General features: G+C 67.5%; 5 protein-coding genes across 5 annotated transcripts; 1 reads left to right on the top strand and 4 right to left on the bottom strand.

The window, feature by feature from the left end:
• Positions 1-188: 188 nt before the first annotated feature.
• Positions 189-437, bottom strand: EMIHUDRAFT_363044 (hypothetical protein; the record flags this gene model as incomplete). The annotated part of the gene is made up of 1 exon (XM_005787644.1): positions 189-437. A coding segment is annotated over one exon (249 nt), but the record flags the coding sequence as incomplete, so codon positions are not given.
• A 633-nt stretch (positions 438-1,070) lies between these two features.
• Positions 1,071-1,772, bottom strand: EMIHUDRAFT_363042 (hypothetical protein). Its single transcript, XM_005787643.1, has 2 exons — positions 1,384-1,772; positions 1,071-1,193 (listed from the first exon to the last, which is right to left on the bottom strand). Exon 1 carries the CDS (start codon positions 1,743-1,745, stop codon positions 1,413-1,415), a length of 333 nt encoding a protein of 110 aa, XP_005787700.1. The 5' UTR covers positions 1,746-1,772; the 3' UTR covers positions 1,071-1,193; positions 1,384-1,412.
• A 1,364-nt stretch (positions 1,773-3,136) lies between these two features.
• Positions 3,137-4,511, bottom strand: EMIHUDRAFT_227586 (hypothetical protein; the record flags this gene model as incomplete). The annotated part of the gene is made up of 2 exons (XM_005787642.1): positions 3,137-3,442; positions 3,681-4,511. The coding sequence occupies 2 exons, from the start codon at positions 4,509-4,511 to the stop codon at positions 3,137-3,139; spliced, it is 1,137 nt and encodes a 378-aa protein (XP_005787699.1).
• Positions 4,512-4,763: 252 nt separating this feature from the next.
• On the top strand, positions 4,764-8,651 carry EMIHUDRAFT_467417 (hypothetical protein). The gene is made up of 8 exons (XM_005787641.1): positions 4,764-5,284; positions 5,379-5,492; positions 5,563-5,803; positions 6,008-6,212; positions 6,391-6,441; positions 6,793-6,984; positions 7,334-7,464; positions 7,941-8,651. The coding sequence occupies exons 1-8, from the start codon at positions 4,813-4,815 to the stop codon at positions 8,464-8,466; spliced, it is 1,932 nt and encodes a 643-aa protein (XP_005787698.1). The 5' UTR covers positions 4,764-4,812; the 3' UTR covers positions 8,467-8,651.
• Positions 8,652-10,921: 2,270 nt separating this feature from the next.
• Positions 10,922-16,008, bottom strand: EMIHUDRAFT_227583 (hypothetical protein; the record flags this gene model as incomplete). The annotated part of the gene is made up of 13 exons (XM_005787640.1): positions 10,922-11,308; positions 11,405-11,572; positions 11,694-11,741; positions 11,856-11,958; positions 12,084-12,253; positions 12,382-12,545; positions 13,083-13,239; positions 13,316-13,495; positions 14,391-14,473; positions 14,672-14,860; positions 15,026-15,326; positions 15,489-15,791; positions 15,856-16,008. The coding sequence occupies 13 exons, from the start codon at positions 16,006-16,008 to the stop codon at positions 10,922-10,924; spliced, it is 2,406 nt and encodes an 801-aa protein (XP_005787697.1).
• Positions 16,009-16,587: the final 579 nt, after the last annotated feature.

Here is a 16,587-nt window from a genome sequence, read left to right as displayed (position 1 = left end):
GCCTGGCTCGCATCGCCGGCATCAGCACGCCCGAGACCCAATGCGACTCGCCGGTCGTCGTCTCTGCGCCGTCAGCCGACTCTCCGCTCTACACGAGTCTCGTTGATCTGGGACTCGAGGCGCTTCTTGTCGACGCCAACCTCCAAGCGCACGGCGAGGTGACCACCGACCTGCTCGAGGCTTCTCCTTCACTTGAGCCGCTGGCGGACGAGCTCCCTCCGCTCGATGACCTCCCCGCTCTGAGCGTCGATGAGCTGCAGCTTTGGCCTGCCGTCGAGGCCATCCTCGCGGAGGAGCACCGCCGCGCCAACTCGAAGCCGGCGTTCACTGCCACGGTGGAAGCCGCCAGCAGCTCCCAGGCCTCCTCGCCTTCGGAAACCTCGCCTTCGGGCAGGAAGGGCCGTGAGCTTCAGCAGTGGAGGCCCGCCGAAGATCAACTCATCATGGAGGGCGTCGCACGGCACGGCACCCGCTGGGCTGCGGTAGCAAAGGACGTGCCCGGCCGCTCGGAGAATGCGATCCGAAACCGCTACCACCGGCTCAAGGGAGCGGAGAGGGCGCGCCAGGCGGCGCAGAGCGCTGGCGTCACCGTCGGCGGCTACCGCTGCCGCAAGTGCGGTGTGTTCAAAAAGGGGCATGTCTGCCTCGAAACGCCGAGCAGCCCGGGCGGAGGCGGTGCCGGCTCGCCGAGGAAGCGGCCTTCTGGGGACATCTCGGCCGACGCGCCGCAAGTCAAGGTGGTCCGCATCTCCCACGGAGGCGAGTCGACCCTCGAGTGGGCGAGTTCGGGTCGGCGACGCGCCCTGCCAGTGGGCTCGCTGGCGGCGCCCGCTCTGGAGGTGCCCCGCCGCTCATCCTTCGAGTCGCGGTCCTCGTCGCCGCTGTCCATCATCGATGTGGCCTAACGCGGCGGAGAGAAGTGGAGGCCCCGCGTGTCCGTTGGCCTGTTGAATGCATACTGTGAAGGCTGAAGCAATACTCACTGGCAGCGGCGCGCGCACCGCGCTTCTCAGCACGTGCTGTCACCTGTCTGTAGATTATCTCGTTTTGTGTTCAGTTTGTAACATATGTTGGGACGGAGAAACTAACACGTGCTTAAGCCACGGCCCCTCTGTGCTTCTCTCTGCTCTGAGAGGCTCTATCGGGTCGAGTCTCTGCTCTGAGAGGCTATTGGGTCTCGGCTCGCGCGAGCTCTGTCGCAGAGACGAGAGAGAGCACACAGGGTACAAGGTAAGGTAAGGTATACTTCGCCACACACACGAGGTGGTGGGGCAAGGGAGGGCGACCCTCGCGTCTCCACGTCTAACGACAGGAGCCCCACGGCATTCAAAGTGCAAGGCCCAGTGCGCGTGGGTGAGCGGTGCACACACCGACGACGACCACCTTGGGAGCTGCCGACGATCCCCCTGGCACTAGCCAGACGCAGCTGCAGCGGCAATGGCTGCCGCAGCAGGGGACAGCATCGGGCGCAGCGCAGCGTCCCACTCCGCCCAAGCCGTGCCGGATCCCGGGTCGAGCACCCAGTCGCGCCCGGGTACCCTCATCACGAACGAGAAGTCCTTCTTGTCGCGAGGCTTGCTCCGCTCCATCTCCACCGCCGCGTCGACCCGGATCTGGCCGCGGCGCGACGCGTCGCTTGGCGTGGCGCTGTCAAAGTAGTGCAGCTCCTTGTTCGAGTAGAGCACGAAGTAGCGCTGCTTGAGCTTGCCGCCCAGCAGGCTGCTCCCTTGGCCGCGCTTCCGCATCCATCCCGAGAACACCTCCTCAAGCTCCGCCTCGGTCTCGCCGAGCTTCGCGGGCGCGTCGGAGATGCGGCCAGACGCGACAGACAACACCGATCGCGGGCTGCCTTCCACGCCGCCTCCGAGCGCAGTCACCCACTCGCCCGCCTCGGTGGCCGAGGGCGCGGCCAGCACGTAGCTCCGCTTCTTTGGCACCGTCACCTCGAAGCTGTGTGGCCGATCCGCGTCGAGCGCCGACCCCATCGAGACCTCGACCGATCCGTCGATGGGCACGTGCCCCGCATTCTGCATTGCGTCGAAGGCGCTCTTGCTCTTGTAGTAGCGCAGCACCTTTGGGAGCTGGCGCTCCGAGTCGGCGGCGAACAGGACAAAGTAGCGATTCTTCCACGCGGTGTTCACCTCGCCGCGCTTCGCCAGCCAGCCGCTCTTGAGCACACCGTCGCGCGGCAGCCCGACCGTGACCCAGGCGAAACCCTCGTTTCCTATGTACTCGGTCCCCCAACGGAAGAGGCCTCGCTCCTATTGGAACTGGCCAACATCAGATTTGCCAGGCAGCAAGAAGAGGTCGGTCGCGTCGATGTCCTCCCTCCCGGCAGGCAGCGACGGCTCGATCGCTGCGATCCTGCCGTCGTCGCCGATGCCGAGGTCGGCGCGTCGCGTGCCCGACGGGGTGACGAGCGTGCCGCCGCGGATGGTGCAGCGGAGGGCCGGAAGGGCCATCTTTGCCAGTTGCCTCACGACCAGCGATCCGTAGAGCGCCGCCCCAGCCGGCCCGGCAGCTGCGGGGCCGTCGCGGGGGCGCAGGGCGGGCGGGGCGACCTCAGATTTCGCGGCTGGCACGGCGCCGCCAGCCCGGGGCGTTGTCTGGCGTAGAAGCGGGTTTTGCGGGTCCCCAGCCAGGCGCCTGTACGTGAAAAAACCGCGCGCGCGTGTGTGTGTGTGCCTCTGTCCGGCCCTATCGAGGGGCCCTTATCTTAGCAAGGGGGTGGGGGGATCGGAGGGGTCTCGGTTTCGTGCGGCGGACTCTCTGTTGGCAGAGGCCGTGACGCCGGCGGGTTTGGCAGCTTGCGCCAGAGAGAGAATGGTGACCAGCAGAGAGCCAGCCGAGATCCGCTGGGGACAGACCCGTTTGGTTTACCCGTGTTTCGTGCGCCCTCCCCCCCGCGCCCCCTCACCCCTCCTTGTCCCCTCGGGCGTATTTTTTACTCTCAGTGGCCCCTGATGCCCCTCTTTTTTTTCTGTTTTCTGTTTTTAAAAGCAAACGCCCGCTGCCCGCCCCCACAGACCGAGAGATCAAAAACGAACGGGGCCCGTCGCGGGACTCGAACGTGCGCAGTCAAGGCGCGGCCGGGCGCCGCTCGCAAAACTCTCGCTGGACGGAGCACGCGCCATTCTCACTCTCGCTGAGTGGGAAAGGGCGTCTCCATGCCACCAAGAATTGGGTGGGAGACCTGAAACACGTTGAGCAGGGCGCAGACGTTCCCGTAGTGACCAACCGCCATGGTCAGGTCCACGAGGGCTTTCTCGCTACCAACAGCCTCTAGGCAAGAGGCATAGGTGAATTCGCCCACGCGCTTGGTGTGCAAACACTCGCGCACGAATACGTAGACCGCCTTCTCCTCCGCACTCTCAAAGGCAATATGGTCAGGCGGAAGGTCCTTCCGAATCCCCTCAATTACATGTAAGATGACCCCGGCACGCTCCGCGAGCCGGGCATGCGCGGCATGACATGCGTGGCGTGGGGGAGGAAGGCGATGCCCCCTAGCCCCCTCCCCGGGACAAACAGGCACACACGACACAACGCAGGCAGCAAACATGCACATGAAAGGCGGAGGGATGACGACGGGAGAACAGCCTGCAAGACACACCTCTGAGGGTGGAACAACCGAACAAATCACAGAGTCGCAAGGGAGCGGAGGGTGGGGCGACTGAAATCACGGTGCAGATAAACGGGATGGTCTTCTCCATGAACTCAGCAAACTGCCCGCCGGCGTCGACGCGGCGGACGAGCGCTTCGTAGGGGGTAGTGGGCGCCGTAGGAGACGGCGCGCTCGCTTTGAAGGCCTGGCCGAACCGCCCGAGGAAGGCCGTCGCTTCGGCGAGTGTCAGCTGACCTTTTGCTGAGACCTCACCACGGAGAGACGTGTGGGCGGCCTCGCCGGCTGCCGCCTCCAGCGCCACTGCGAAGCTCTGAATCCGGACAGCCTCCGGCAGCATGGAAGCGCCGAGGGCCGGCATCTTGTCGCAAAGGCCTAGCACTTCGGCCGCCTCGACGTTACCAGCGGCCACTGACCCAGAGGCAGGCAGCTTGCGAAACATCTCGAGAGCAAACGGGGCTCCGAGAATCGAGACCGGCCTTGGCGCGGCAGGTCCGGCACCGCCCGTGTTGGGCGGGTCGGTCCGCGGCCGAGGAGCTGCGGCCGCCTGCTCGAAGGCAGTCTTCCAGTCCCTCCAACCCGGGTAGAATCGGGCAGTCTCACGAGCAGTGTATGTCTTTGTAGCATGCACGGACTGCTCCGCCTGCGTCGCGGCCGCGAGCTCGGCCGCCGAAGCGGTCAGGCCGAGCAGCCCCTTGATCAGCGGCTGCGCCAGCTGCTCTGCCAGATCCCTGCCAGTACCAGCATTCATGATCTTGACGGTGAATGAAGCGGCGCTTCCAGCAATCGACATCTGGGTACACACGACCATCTGACCTTGCGCGACCTCATCGTTGAGCGCTCGAGGAGCCGCAAGCACGAACCTGCTCAGAAGGTTGTTGAAATCGACCATGGCGACTGGCGACTGAAATCAGAACCCAGAGCAGAGAGCTAGGACGAACGCGACGCACCTGCCAACGAGAAGTTGCGCCGACGTCCGTTCGTTACATCTCGCTGCACATGGGGAATATCACATACGGGGGCCAGAGGCAGGAGCTCGACTCGCCGCTATGAGCCCGGCCCCTCCCCTCAGCAGAGCAGGCGTGAAACCGTGCCGGATTTCACGCAACATCGCTCGTCCTCAAGCCCGCATTGATCGCTCGTCCTCAAGCCCGCATTGATCCCCTCGAAGGCCACGCTATTGCCGTCTCCACATGCCCTTCTTCGGCGCACGCGTGTCGCTCCTCGTCCTCGCCGTGGCCGCCTTTGCGGCGTGGCGGCGCGCGTACGGCCCGATCGGCGCGTCTCAGCTGCTCGATGAGTACGACTACATCGTCATCGGCGCCGGGTCCGCCGGGAGCGTCATCGCCGCCCGCCTCTCTGAGGACGCGGACGTGAGCGTGCTGCTCATCGAGGCGGGAGGCGAGTCGGGCATCAAGCACAGCATACCAGCGGCGTGCGGCGACGTGCAGCTGGTCGACGGAGACTGGCAGCTCAAGACGACTCCGCAGAAAACGTCGCACCGTGCCTACACGGACCAAAAGTCCAACTGGCCGCGGGGCAAGCTCCTCGGCGGCTCGTCGCAGCTCAACTACATGGCGTACGTGCGCGGAGACGCGGCGGACTACGACTCGTGGGCGGCGATGGGCAACCCAAGCCTAGAAGCGGAGCACGTATTCTTTTTTTGTATTCTTGTGTCCCAACCTTCACTGTATTCGCATCCCTCGCATTCACGCGGTGCTCTCGATACCATCTTCCCGCCCTCCTCTCCACCACGCAGGCAACCCTGGCTGGGACTGGGAGTCGGTGCTGCCCTTCTTCCTGCAGTCCGAGGACGCGACACTGGCGCGCGAGACAGGGGCCGGCGCGCTCAACTCGTCGGCGCACGGCTTCGGTGGGCCGCTGCCCGTCCGGTACAAGATATCTCCCCATATCTCCCCATATCTCCCCATATCTCCCCATAGGTGGGCCGCTGCCCGTCCGGTACAAGAGCCCCGCCAACCCGCTGGCAGAGGCGTTTGTCCAGTCTGCAGTGGCGGCGGGCCACCCGCTTCGCGACTACAACGACGGCGACGCGAGCGGAGCGTCTCGCTTCCAGCAGACGGTGTTTGGGAGCGGGCGGCGCGGCAGCACGGCGGATGCGTTTCTGTACCCCGCCATGGGGCGAGCCAACCTGCACGTTCTCACGCACGGCCTCGTCAGCAAGCCTCGTCTCTCCTAGAAGCGGAACAACCTCTCCCCCTCTCCTCCCCGTCGGAACACGCACTCTTGTCTCCAAACCAGCGAACGCGAGGACACGTCCCTCCACCGCAGTACGCTCTCTCTAGTATACTCGCAGCCCTCGCGGTGCTCCGCACCCTCCGCACAAGGCCGTCCTCCCGCCCCGAGGCTGGCGCATCCGCCCCATAGGCTCCTCCTCGCCAGCGAGGGGACCGGCGGGGAGGGGCGCGGCGCGCGGGTGGCGGCGGTGCAGGCCCGTGTCGGCGGCCCAGAGGGGGAGGGGGAGGAGGTGCGCATTCGCGTGCGGCGCGAGGCGGTGGTGTCGGCTGGAGCGGTCGGGTCGGCGCAGCTCCTCCTCCTCTCGGGCATCGGGCCGCGCGATCAGCTCGAGAAGGTTGGTGTGCCGAGAGGACGCCGCGGGAGAGAGGAGTGCGGAGGCGAGTGCGGAGGCGGGAGGCAGGGGGTGAGGGCTCTGGCCCGAGAACCGATGAGGTCGACCCGAGAGGCGAGAGCGAGGCGAGAGCGAGGTGAGAGCGAGGCGAGAGCGAGACGACACGACGACCCGATTCTAGGTTGGGGTTCCGACTGAGGTGGACCTTCCAGGCGTCGGCCAGAACCTGCAGGAGCAGCCCCGTAGAAGCGGAAGGCCCTTGTTTGCACTCCAACCAGCACTCGAGAGGGCGCGTGCTTGTTGCTTGTCGGTCGAGGCCACGCTGTGCGCATGCTACTCGTCGCCCCTCGCGCCTTCACGCGCCGCTCCGAAGACTCTGCACGAGACCGCACACAATCTCGCCATATCTCCCCAGATCTCGCCAGATCTCGTACTCACGCGGCGCTCTGAAGACTCTGCACGAGCCCGCACACAATCTCGCCATATCTCCCCAGATCTCGCCAGATCTCGTACTCACGCGGCGCTCTGAAGACTCTGCACGAGACCGCACACCGCGCTGAGGCTGGCGTCTTGCACCACGCAGGACCACCTCGCGATGTTCTACACCTTCTTCGTCAAGGGCGCGGACGCGGTGACCAAGGCCAAGGCCGAGAGCCCCGCGGCGCTGCTGCAGTGGCTGCTGCGTGGCGAGGGCCACCTCTCCTCCTCGAGCTACGACGCCGTCGTGCACGGCCGCACCCCGCTCGCCGCCGCCGGCGAGGGACCCGACATGCAGGAGCGGCTCTCTTTGCCGGGCCATCTCCCCACACATCTCCCCCCCCCCCCCCCCTCCCTCTCCCCCCCCCGTCTCCCAAGGTCTCCCCATCTCTCGCCATCTCTCCACATCTCTCTCCATCTCTCCTCCTCTCTCCACGTATCTCCCCGTATCTCCCCGTATCTCCACATCTCTCCCCCACCTCTCCCTACCTCTCTCCACCTCTCCCCACCTCTCCCCACCTCTCCCCACCTCTCCCCACCTCTCCCCACCTCTCCCCATCTCTCCCCAACCCTCCCCACCCCTCCCCACACCTCCCCAACCCTCCCCATCTCTCGCCCATCTCTCGCCCATCTCTCCCCACCTCCAGGTGGGCCTCTTCGTCGGCGCGGGCGACGAGAAGCTCTTCCACGACAACATCGGCGTGAGCAGGAGCGCGTGGGGGCACCTCCAGTCCCCTAAGCACAAGGCGGGCGAGGAGGAGGGCGTCACGCTCGTCCCGTGCCTAGAAGCGGAAGATCTCCCCATATCTCCCCATATCTCGGGCCTAGGAGCGGAATACGTGTTGTCTTCTAACGAGCGCTCGAGAGGACACGCACTCCGCTGCACTCGACCGTATCCAGCTGTGTTCGCCCCCCCTCGTATCCACGCGGTGCTCTGAAGACACTACACACTGCCGTCTTCCCGCCCTCATGTCGGTGCACCACCCGCGCAGGTCCCGTGCCACCTGCACCCAAAGTCGCGCGGCGTTGTCGAGCTCGCGCCCCTAGAAGCGGAACACGTCTTCTTGTCCCCCCACTAGCGCCCGAGAGGACACGGACTCCGCCGCACTCGGCCGTCCCCCACCGTGTTCGCCGTAGTCGTAGCCCGTGTGTCCTCACACACAACAGCACCACCCCGGGCCCAGGTCACACCAGCTGGATCACACGCACGCGCAGTCGAGGACGCACAGAGGCAGCCCCTGCCTCCCGCTGTAGGCTCGCCTCCGCCGACCCGGCCGTGCCGCCGCTCATCGACCCGCGCTACCTGAGTGACGAGGCCGACCTCGACGCTTGGGTTGAGATCCTGACAGCGGCCAACCTGCTGGTCGCCCAGGAGCCGCTCCGCTCGCTCGTGACGGGCGTCACGGCGCCGCACCCGGCAGACCTCGGCCTCGGGGACGCCTACCCGGAGTACGACGCGATGAGCCCGCTCGACTTCTACCAGCTACCAAAGGCGCGGCTCGCGCGCTACTGGAAGGCGACGGTGCAGCACTTTGGCATGACCCTCTACCACCCGGTGGGCACCTGCAAGATGGGACCACCCTCGGACCCGCTCGCCGTGGTGGACGCCTCGCTCCGCGTGCGCGGCGTGGCGGGGCTGCGCGTGGCGGACGCCTCCGTCATGCCGAAGCTGCCGTCGGCCAACACCAACGCGCCGACCATTATGATTGGCGAGAAGGCCGCCGCGATGATCCGGAGGGACCGCGTGGGAGAGGAGGCCGCCGCGAGCTCCTCTCTCTGAGACCTGCCCTGTGCCCTCTTTTGGTCTCCCGCCCCTCACGCCGACGCGACAACGCAGCACGTCTCACGCCCGCCTCCCTCTCTTACATAGTCCTTCTTTGCTCACGTCTCTCAAGTTCAACCTTTTGTGTTGAACATCCTCTCTCTCTGTTTGTATATTACTTATCTCGTACATATAGAGCCCCCCATCCCGCTAGCCTCTCCTCCGCGCTCCGCGCTCCCGCGCGCGGTCCCTCGGCGACGCCGCTCGCCGGACGCCGCACACTGAGTGACTCGGACACTGCGGACTCAAATGTGCGGACTGCGCACTCCACCATCTCAGTTCTCACCGATCTGATCTGATCCGAGTATTGAATTTTAAGTTGAACTTCCACTCGATGACCTGTTTGATATTGGTGGCGGCCTGGACAGTGACCTGGACGCTGTTTGCACCCTCAGCCCATCATGAGGGAGTATGACACACGGGTGGTGACCTCACTCAAGGCACTGCAGCAGACGGCGGCATCAATAATCAAAGTACGGGAAGGGAAGAGGAAGGGACTTGAGGCGGAGACTGAGGAAGGAACGAGTGGCCGCGGAGACAGAACGCCTGAAAGAGGGACAGAAGGAAAGAAAGGAGAGGAACGAATACGAGAAATAGAATGGCGGCGAATGCGTGTATTTGCTGGCGACGGAGGCGACATCGACAACGTGAGGCCGAGGAGAAGGAAAGGGAGGAGGCAGAGAGACGCCTCGAAGCGGGGAGAGGCAGAACGACGAGAGCGATGGGGACGACACTCAAAACGACCCACTGCGAGCTCGAAGGCGAAGGCCGGCGCAGGAAACGCGGTGACAGGAGCGGCGGCGAGCGCCGGAGGGAAGCGACGACAGCGAGGGGACGAGGACGACGAGCAGAGAGGAGAACAGACGGCGAGCGGCGCACGCGAGGGCGACCACGTAGGAGAGAACACACGGGAAGAGGGGAAGGAAACGCGGCCCGCCAGGGCGCGGAGGCAGACGGCAAGATACGTCGCCGGCCCAGCGACAGGAAGCGCAGGAAAACAAAAAGAACAGAGGAGCATGGAGACGAGGGAAGGCGCGGGGCGCTCCGCCGACAAGCAGGACTACCTCGAGTCGAGATGGTGGATTATGGTTGGCCACACGCCTGCCTCAAACCGCTCCTTCCCCTCGCTGCCTGCGCAAAACCTCCCTAGTGCAGACCAGCTGCAGTGCCGCGCAGCCAGCCGGCCTCCCATCACGATCGCGGCACGCGCGCAGCCCGCTCACGAGCACCCTCCGATCACCCGGGCTTGCCATGGAGGCGAAGACGGACGCTGGGTCCGCGTAAGCGAAAATGGAACCACGCCGAGTGGCATGCAAGCCGTCGGTCACCACTCCCAGTTTCGTAGCCCGCATGAGTGGGTTCCCTTTGGCTGCGCGAGCACTCGGCGACAGCATCTCCACATTGGTCGTTGCCTCGCCAAAGGCCACCGGCGTCTCATCATTGTGGGCGACTCGATCAGTAATGGTTTTGCCCTCGACATTTGCGCGCGTGTGGCAGGGCGCTCAGCCAACTGCTCCGAATGGAGCGGGCCGGCCAAGCCGCTACCTAGCGGCGGCGTCATTATCAGCAACGCGATGGGAAACCCGCCACGGATCGGCTGTGGCAATGTGGTGGGTAAGGCGGCGGGGGACTGGGAGCGGGCGCTTGCGCTGGCAAACGACAGCATCGTGGTACTACAGAGTGGAGCGCACGACGTCTCGTTGCCTCCACCGGGACATGAAAAGAAAGTGTCGCCTCTATCCGCGTACCGCCATCACATTCGGCTGCTTGCACACATCATAGCGCGAGTGCAGGCCGTCAACCCCAGCGTACAGTTCATTTGGCGACAAACCACACATCAGCTGCTGCTCGAAGATGCCACGCTGAAGGCTGGCGCGTCTCTTTGCGGGCTGGCGGCGGGACGAGCCCGTGCGTTCCCCGGCACTAACCCGCTCGTCATCCGCGCGCTCAATGAGGCTGCGCGCAGCACGCTGGCGCCGCTGGGCGTCAAAATCTGGGAGGAGCCTGCGTTGCTCACGCTGAGCGCGCCGCTCGGGGCCTTCCGGGACCCGCAGCATCACGACGCCTGTGGCGCCGGCAGCGACCGGCACGACGGGTCACGGGGCTCTCGGTGCGCCGCCGCTCGACGCAAAGGGGAGGGAGGGGCGCATGCCAGCCCCGCGGACGCGACTTGGGCCCGCATGGGAGGCCTCAGTGAGGCCATCACAGACACATTCTTCGACTCGGTGTTGGGTTGCGGCCGCACTTGAGCGAGTATTATGCTGTGCGGGGTATGCGAAAAAAGAAAATATGGAGAACGCGCAAGCGGGGGGGAATCCCGCGGCGGCGCAGGAGACGGAGAGGGAGTACCTTGTCCTTGAGCATATGCAATTCCGGGACACGCCGCCTCCCTCTCATGTCGCCGTTCGCCGCGCTACGGCTCTAGTGTGACTCCATGCCCACTACTCCTACTCAGCGCCCCTCTCGCATCGCCGTGCATCGAGGCGGCCTCCTCGTCGCTGCCTGCAGCCTCCTCCTCGTCTAGCGACGCGATGGCGCGGCGCGCGCCCTCGTCCCGCTCGCAATGCGCGCGTAGTGTCGTGACGCCGTCGTGGAGGAGCGTGCTATCGAGGAAGTGGTCGAGCAGCCCCGCTCGCCGGTGCGCCGCTGCGCACAGCCGCAGGTAGCCCGGCGCAGGCAGCAGGTGCGCACCCGCGGGCGGCCACAGCGGGCGGAGAGAGGAGCGCATCCAGGCGGCGACGTACTCGCTGCCCGCGCAATGGCGCTCCATCGCGCCGCCGGGCGCCCACAGCGTATCCGCCTCGGCATCGTCCGCACAAGCGGCGCACATGAGCGCCACGCCACGCCGCGCCGCGCCGCCTTCGGGGCCCCGCCCCTCGCAGTAGTCGGTCGTGACGATGCTGTAGCCGGCCTCGCGCTCGTAGAAGCCGGGCAGCTCTTCCGCGTTTACGTCGAGCAGCGCGACGCGGCTGACAAAGTCTGCGTCGCAACGCACCATCGCCAGCGCCGCCGCCGTGCCTCGAGCGGCACTGCCCCAGCCGTGCGCCGTGTTGACCCAGTTCGCCTGGCTGAAGGTGCGACGGGTGATCTCGGGTGATCTCAGGTGATCTCGGGTAATCTCGGGTAATCTCGGGTAATCTCGGGTAATCTCTCGCCTGGCTGAAGGTGCGACGCCAGCCGCGGACCTCGCCGATGCGGAAGTTGCAAAAGGAGAAGGAGCGCGCCGCCGAGGACTCCGACACCAGAGAGCCGATGCCAACCAGAGTCGTTAGGGGCGGCGGCGAGAGCGGCGGCGAGGGCGGCGGCGAGGGCGGCGGCGAGAGCGGCGGCGGCCCGCCCGACGACACGGCGTGCTCGCCCAACTCCTCCTCCTCCTCGCCGTAGCCACAGAGGTATCTCCACAGCCGCTCAAACACGTGCCCGGAGAGCGGGTCGGCGTGGCACCCGAGCCTGCGTCGTGAAACACGAGGGTGTACGAGGCCGGTCGACAGACAGCTGAGCACATGTCGTCTCGAGTGCTAGTCTCGAGTGCTAGGCACAGTTCGATCAGAGGGTCAGCTTCTAGGCCCCCGAACCCGCAGGAGGGTGAGAGCGCCGCCTCGACGCGTGAGGGCGTGAGCCCGCGGAGCAGCGCCTCGCGGCAGACCGCGAAGCATGCGCCAGGAGTGAAGCCGATCCACGTCGGTAGGGCCCGCCCCTCTCCAAACAGCGCCCTCCACACGCGCCCAATCGGGAGCAGCAGCGGCTGTGAGCCGAGCGAGCGGAGGGGTGTTCAGGAAGGGTGTGGGGTGTTGCCGTGTGAGGAGGAGGAGAGGCGGGGGGGGGGGAGAAGGAGGGAGAAGGAGAAGGAGGGGGCCAGGAATGGAGCGCGACCGAGGGTGCTAGTTGGTTTACTTTGAGTGCCTGGTGCGGCGCGCCGCTGGCGTCGCAGTAGACGATGCGCTCTCCACCGCTCCAGAGCCCCAGCGGCACCCAGCGCGGCGGCCGGCGGCCAGCGGAGACGTGCGCGGCGAGGAGGGAGAGCTCGTCGAGGAAGGCTGTTTCAGCCAAGGCGTGAGGTGATGCGGCGAGCCAAGGCAGGGCGTGAGGTGATGCGGCGCGGTCTGGCGGGCCGAGCGCTGCGGCGGGCCGCCGCGGGTGCGGGGCGAAGCGCGCACTCTCGGGGCGGGGGCGGGGGGCGGGGTGGGGGGTGGGGGGTGTCCGTGGGGAGAGCTCGCCCGGGTTGTGGTCGAAGGGCTCCGCTTGCGCAAAGACGACGAGCGGCGGGAGAAGCCGCGCCGCCTCGGCGGCGGAGGCGGAGGCGGCGTGCACGGTCTGGAGAAAGGAGAGGTATGAGTGGGCCTGTTCACAGCGGTGGGTGTGAAGAGACGCTGTTCACACCTCACAGGAGAGGTACGCGTGGGCCTGTTCACAGCGGTGGGTGTGAAGAGACGCTGTTCACACCTCACAGGAGAGGTACGAGTGGGCCTGTTCACAGCGGTGGGTGTGAAGAGACGCTGTTCACACCTCACAGGAGAGGTACGAGTGGGCCTGTTCACAGCGGTGGGTGTGAAGAGACGCTGTTCACACCTCACAGGAGAGGTACGCGTGGGCCTCGCGGCCGACGTTGGGCAGCGCCGTCTGCCGGCAAGCGGGCAGCTCGCGCTGGACGGCGCCTCCCTTTTGCATGACGTGGTACTCGACGCCCGGAGGAAGCCGCGCGAGCCAAGACACGTCCTCGCGGAAGCGCGCCTGCTTGCAGCCAAACTGCTTAAGAGGCCCCGCCCGCGCCGGCACGGGGTGGGGGCGGAGGAGAGGCAAAGCGCACGAGGACGAGCAGGACGGCGGGGCAGGGCGAGCCGGCGGGCGGAGGAGGAGGAGGACCGAAGGGGGCGGCCGAGGCCGGCGCCAGCGTCGCAAAATCGCTGAGCACGAGGGCGCGCGCTTCGGTCTCGGCCGGCTTCAGCCTCCGCACCGCGGGGTGCCTCGCCGCCGCACGAGCTGCCACCTGCGAGAAGGTTCCGAGAAGGTTCGGAGACGATGCCGAGAAGGCAGCCTCACCACCTCACGAGCTGCCACCGCCTATGTGTGGGCGTGCGCGCCACAGCCGACGGGTGAGGAGGGCCGCCGCGAGGTAGGAGCTGCCGCCGCGGCGACACCACTGCCATCTCTCGGAGCTGTGAGCACAGGAGCGGCGCGGGCAGCGACAGCAGCTCCTCGCTCACGCCGCCGTCGACGAGCTGCTGTCGCGCCGCCGAACTCACAGACGCGACGAGGGCGAGGCCCGCCCACTTTGCCGCCTCCGCCTCCGCCTCCGCCTCCGCCTCCGCCTCCGCCTCCGCCTCCGCCTCCGCCTCCGCCTCCGCCTCCGCCTCCGCCTCCGCCTCCGCCTCCGCCTCCGCCTCCGCCTCCGCCTCCGCCTCCGCCTCCGCCTCCGCCTCCGCCTCCGCCTCCGCCTCCGCCTCCGCCTCCGCCTCCGCCTCCGCCTCCGCCTCCGCCTCCGCCTCCGCCTCCGCCTCCGCCTCCGCCTCCGCCTCCGCCTCCGCCTCCGCCTCCGCCTCCGCCTCCGCCTCCGCCTCCGCCTCCGCCTCCGCCTCCGCCTCCGCCTCCACCTCCACCTCCGCCTCCGCCTCCGCCGACGCGTCGCGCCCCTCGAGACCGGGCTCTGGCGGGCCGCCCTCACCCGCCATTCCGCCTTCGCCTTCGCCGCCACTGCCACCGGCTCCTCCGCCGCGGCCCCCTCCGCTGCCGCCCTTGCCACCGCCGTCCGTGCCGCCGCCGCCGCCCTTCCCGCCCGGCCTGGCTCCGTCGCCGACGCCGCCCTCTCCGCCGCCGCCCTCTCTGCTCTGGGGTCCGCCCCCTCCCCCCCGAGGCTGCAGGAGGGCGCACGTCATGCGTCGGACCGCCCGCCGCCGCAGCGAGAGGGCGACGGCGCCGTCGGCGGCAGCACGCTCGCCGCCTCCAAACAGCGACAGCTGCGTCGGGCCTGCAGGGCTCGCGTGCCACTGCCACACCTTTCCGCCGCCACCACGCTCGCCGCCGCGACCATCGCCAACCCCACCGACACCACCTGCGCCGCCACCGCAACCAGCGCCACCGCCGCCGCCGCCGCCGCCGCCGCCATCCCCGCCGCCATCGCCGCCATCATCGCCGCCATCATCGCGGGCGAGCAAGTCGGCAACACCTCCGACGGGCCCGTTGAAGTCTCCGACGAGGAGCAGCGTGCCCCCTTGCCGCAGCCGGCCGCGCAGCTGCCTCGCCGCCTGCGAGACGCCCTCGCAGATGTGCGAAGCGTTGGAGGGCGCTGCCTCCCCCGCCGCCGCCCTTTCGGCCGCATGGAGGAAGTGCACCGAGGCGAGGACGACGCCGCCGCCTGCGCCCGCCTCGGCGCGCGCTCGAAGCGTCGCGGCGGCGAAGCGGCGCGTGCGCGCCGCCGCGCCGCCCGCCCCCGAGAAGGAGGCGACGACGTCTGGCTCGGGCCGCAGCGGCGAGGAGGAGATAATGCAGGTGCGTGCAGCGCACGAGGCGCCCGCGCGACCCCGCGGCGGAGCCGGCTCGGAGGCATGCATGTGCCAGCCTCGGCCAGGTGCGCCGCAGAGCGCGCGCAGGTCCGCCACCAGCCCGTCCGACAGCTCCTGCAGGCAGACGGCCGCCGAGTGCGGCACCTCTCCCTCGAGCAAGGAGCGCAGCCATTCGAGCTGCGCGCGCGCAGCCGGCGGCGAGAGCATCGCCTCCTTGAGCAGCTCGACAGCGCGGCCTGCCGGAGGCACCTCCGGCAACCCCTTGAGGCGGGCGGCGACCGCGCAGGCGCAGGTGTGCACGCCGTCCGGCACCAGCTCCTGCGCGTTCTGAGAGACGACCCGCAGCCGCAGCCGCCCAGACTCTGCCTCTGCCTCCACCGCACCCGTCACGACCTCCGCCGCCGCGGCGGCCTCCTCCTCGACCTCCTGCTCCGGCTCGGCCTCCGCCGCCGCCGTCGCCAGCCGCGCCTCCACGCAGACCGCGGAGTGGTCCGAGCGAGACAGCACCGGAGCAAACTCCTCGAGCAGCCGCCGCCGCCGACCGTCCGCCGCCGCACGATAATCTGCCATCGCGTCGGACTCGTCGACGCGAGCGTTGGCCTGCTCGCTCGCGCGTCGCCTCGCCCGCGCCGGCGTGCCGCGGATGAAGCCGAGCAGCCTCTCGGGCGGACCCGGCCGCAGCAGCGGCGGCGGCACCGTCTCTGTCGCCGCAAAGACCTCCCACGTGTCGCACCGCTGGACGCCTGCGCTCGAGGTGCACTCCTCTGCCTCGAGCAGGAGTGCCTGACGCAGCGGAGGGACCGGGTGGGGCGTGACGGCGGCGTGCAGTCCGGCTGGGGCGAAGGACGGCAATGCACGCCTCGCAGAGCAGCTTTGTGGCCGCGAGCGCCTCGTCGTGCACTGCGATGGCCGCAGCCAGCTCCGAGCGGCGCTCTAGCAGCCACGAGTCGATCTCGTGTCGTTGCCGGAGGTAGCTACCGAGGCGAGTGAGACGATCCATGTGGAGGTCCAGGTCAAAAGGAGAAAACGACTTGCGGAGTGAGCGCGGAGTGGTGGTGAGTGGTGTACAGTGTCATGTCTACTAGCTCCGAGTAGAGGGGGCGTTCTGAAGTTAAGGGGAAACCCGGTACACGGAACCAACCCTCGGAGACCCGTGTTTACTTTACGGCCCTTGCCCTGCGAACGCGCACCCCCGGGGGGGGCTAGGGCTCTCTTGCCCGTAACCCGATACCGATCATCCGGCCCGCTGGGTGCGCTCCTCAGCTCCCCGGCCCTGGATGTGCGGTTAATGACTGCACTCCAAGTGCTCCAAGAGTTGGTGGAGACCCGTGTTTACTTTACGGCCCTAAAACGATCTTGGGGGCCAGGGTGAGACAACAGGTCGGGGTGCCACATGGGGCACACCAAATGGTTGGGTAGTAGGGCTAGAGGGTCGCTCTACACTTAGCCTCTGCAGCGAGCGAGCGCTCAACTTAGCCCCCGCACGGAGCCGGGCTCGGACTTAGACGCTGTATGGTCGGGGGCCATGAACTTAGACGGCACAAGGCCAAATCCGGGTAAAACCCGGGTATACCTGCAA

The sequence above is a fragment of the Emiliania huxleyi genome, assembly GCF_000372725.1.
Source record: "Emiliania huxleyi CCMP1516 chromosome Unknown EMIHUscaffold_140, whole genome shotgun sequence".
NCBI lineage: Eukaryota > Haptophyta > Isochrysidales > Noelaerhabdaceae > Emiliania > Emiliania huxleyi.
This window is presented reverse-complemented; position numbering and strand designations above follow the sequence as displayed.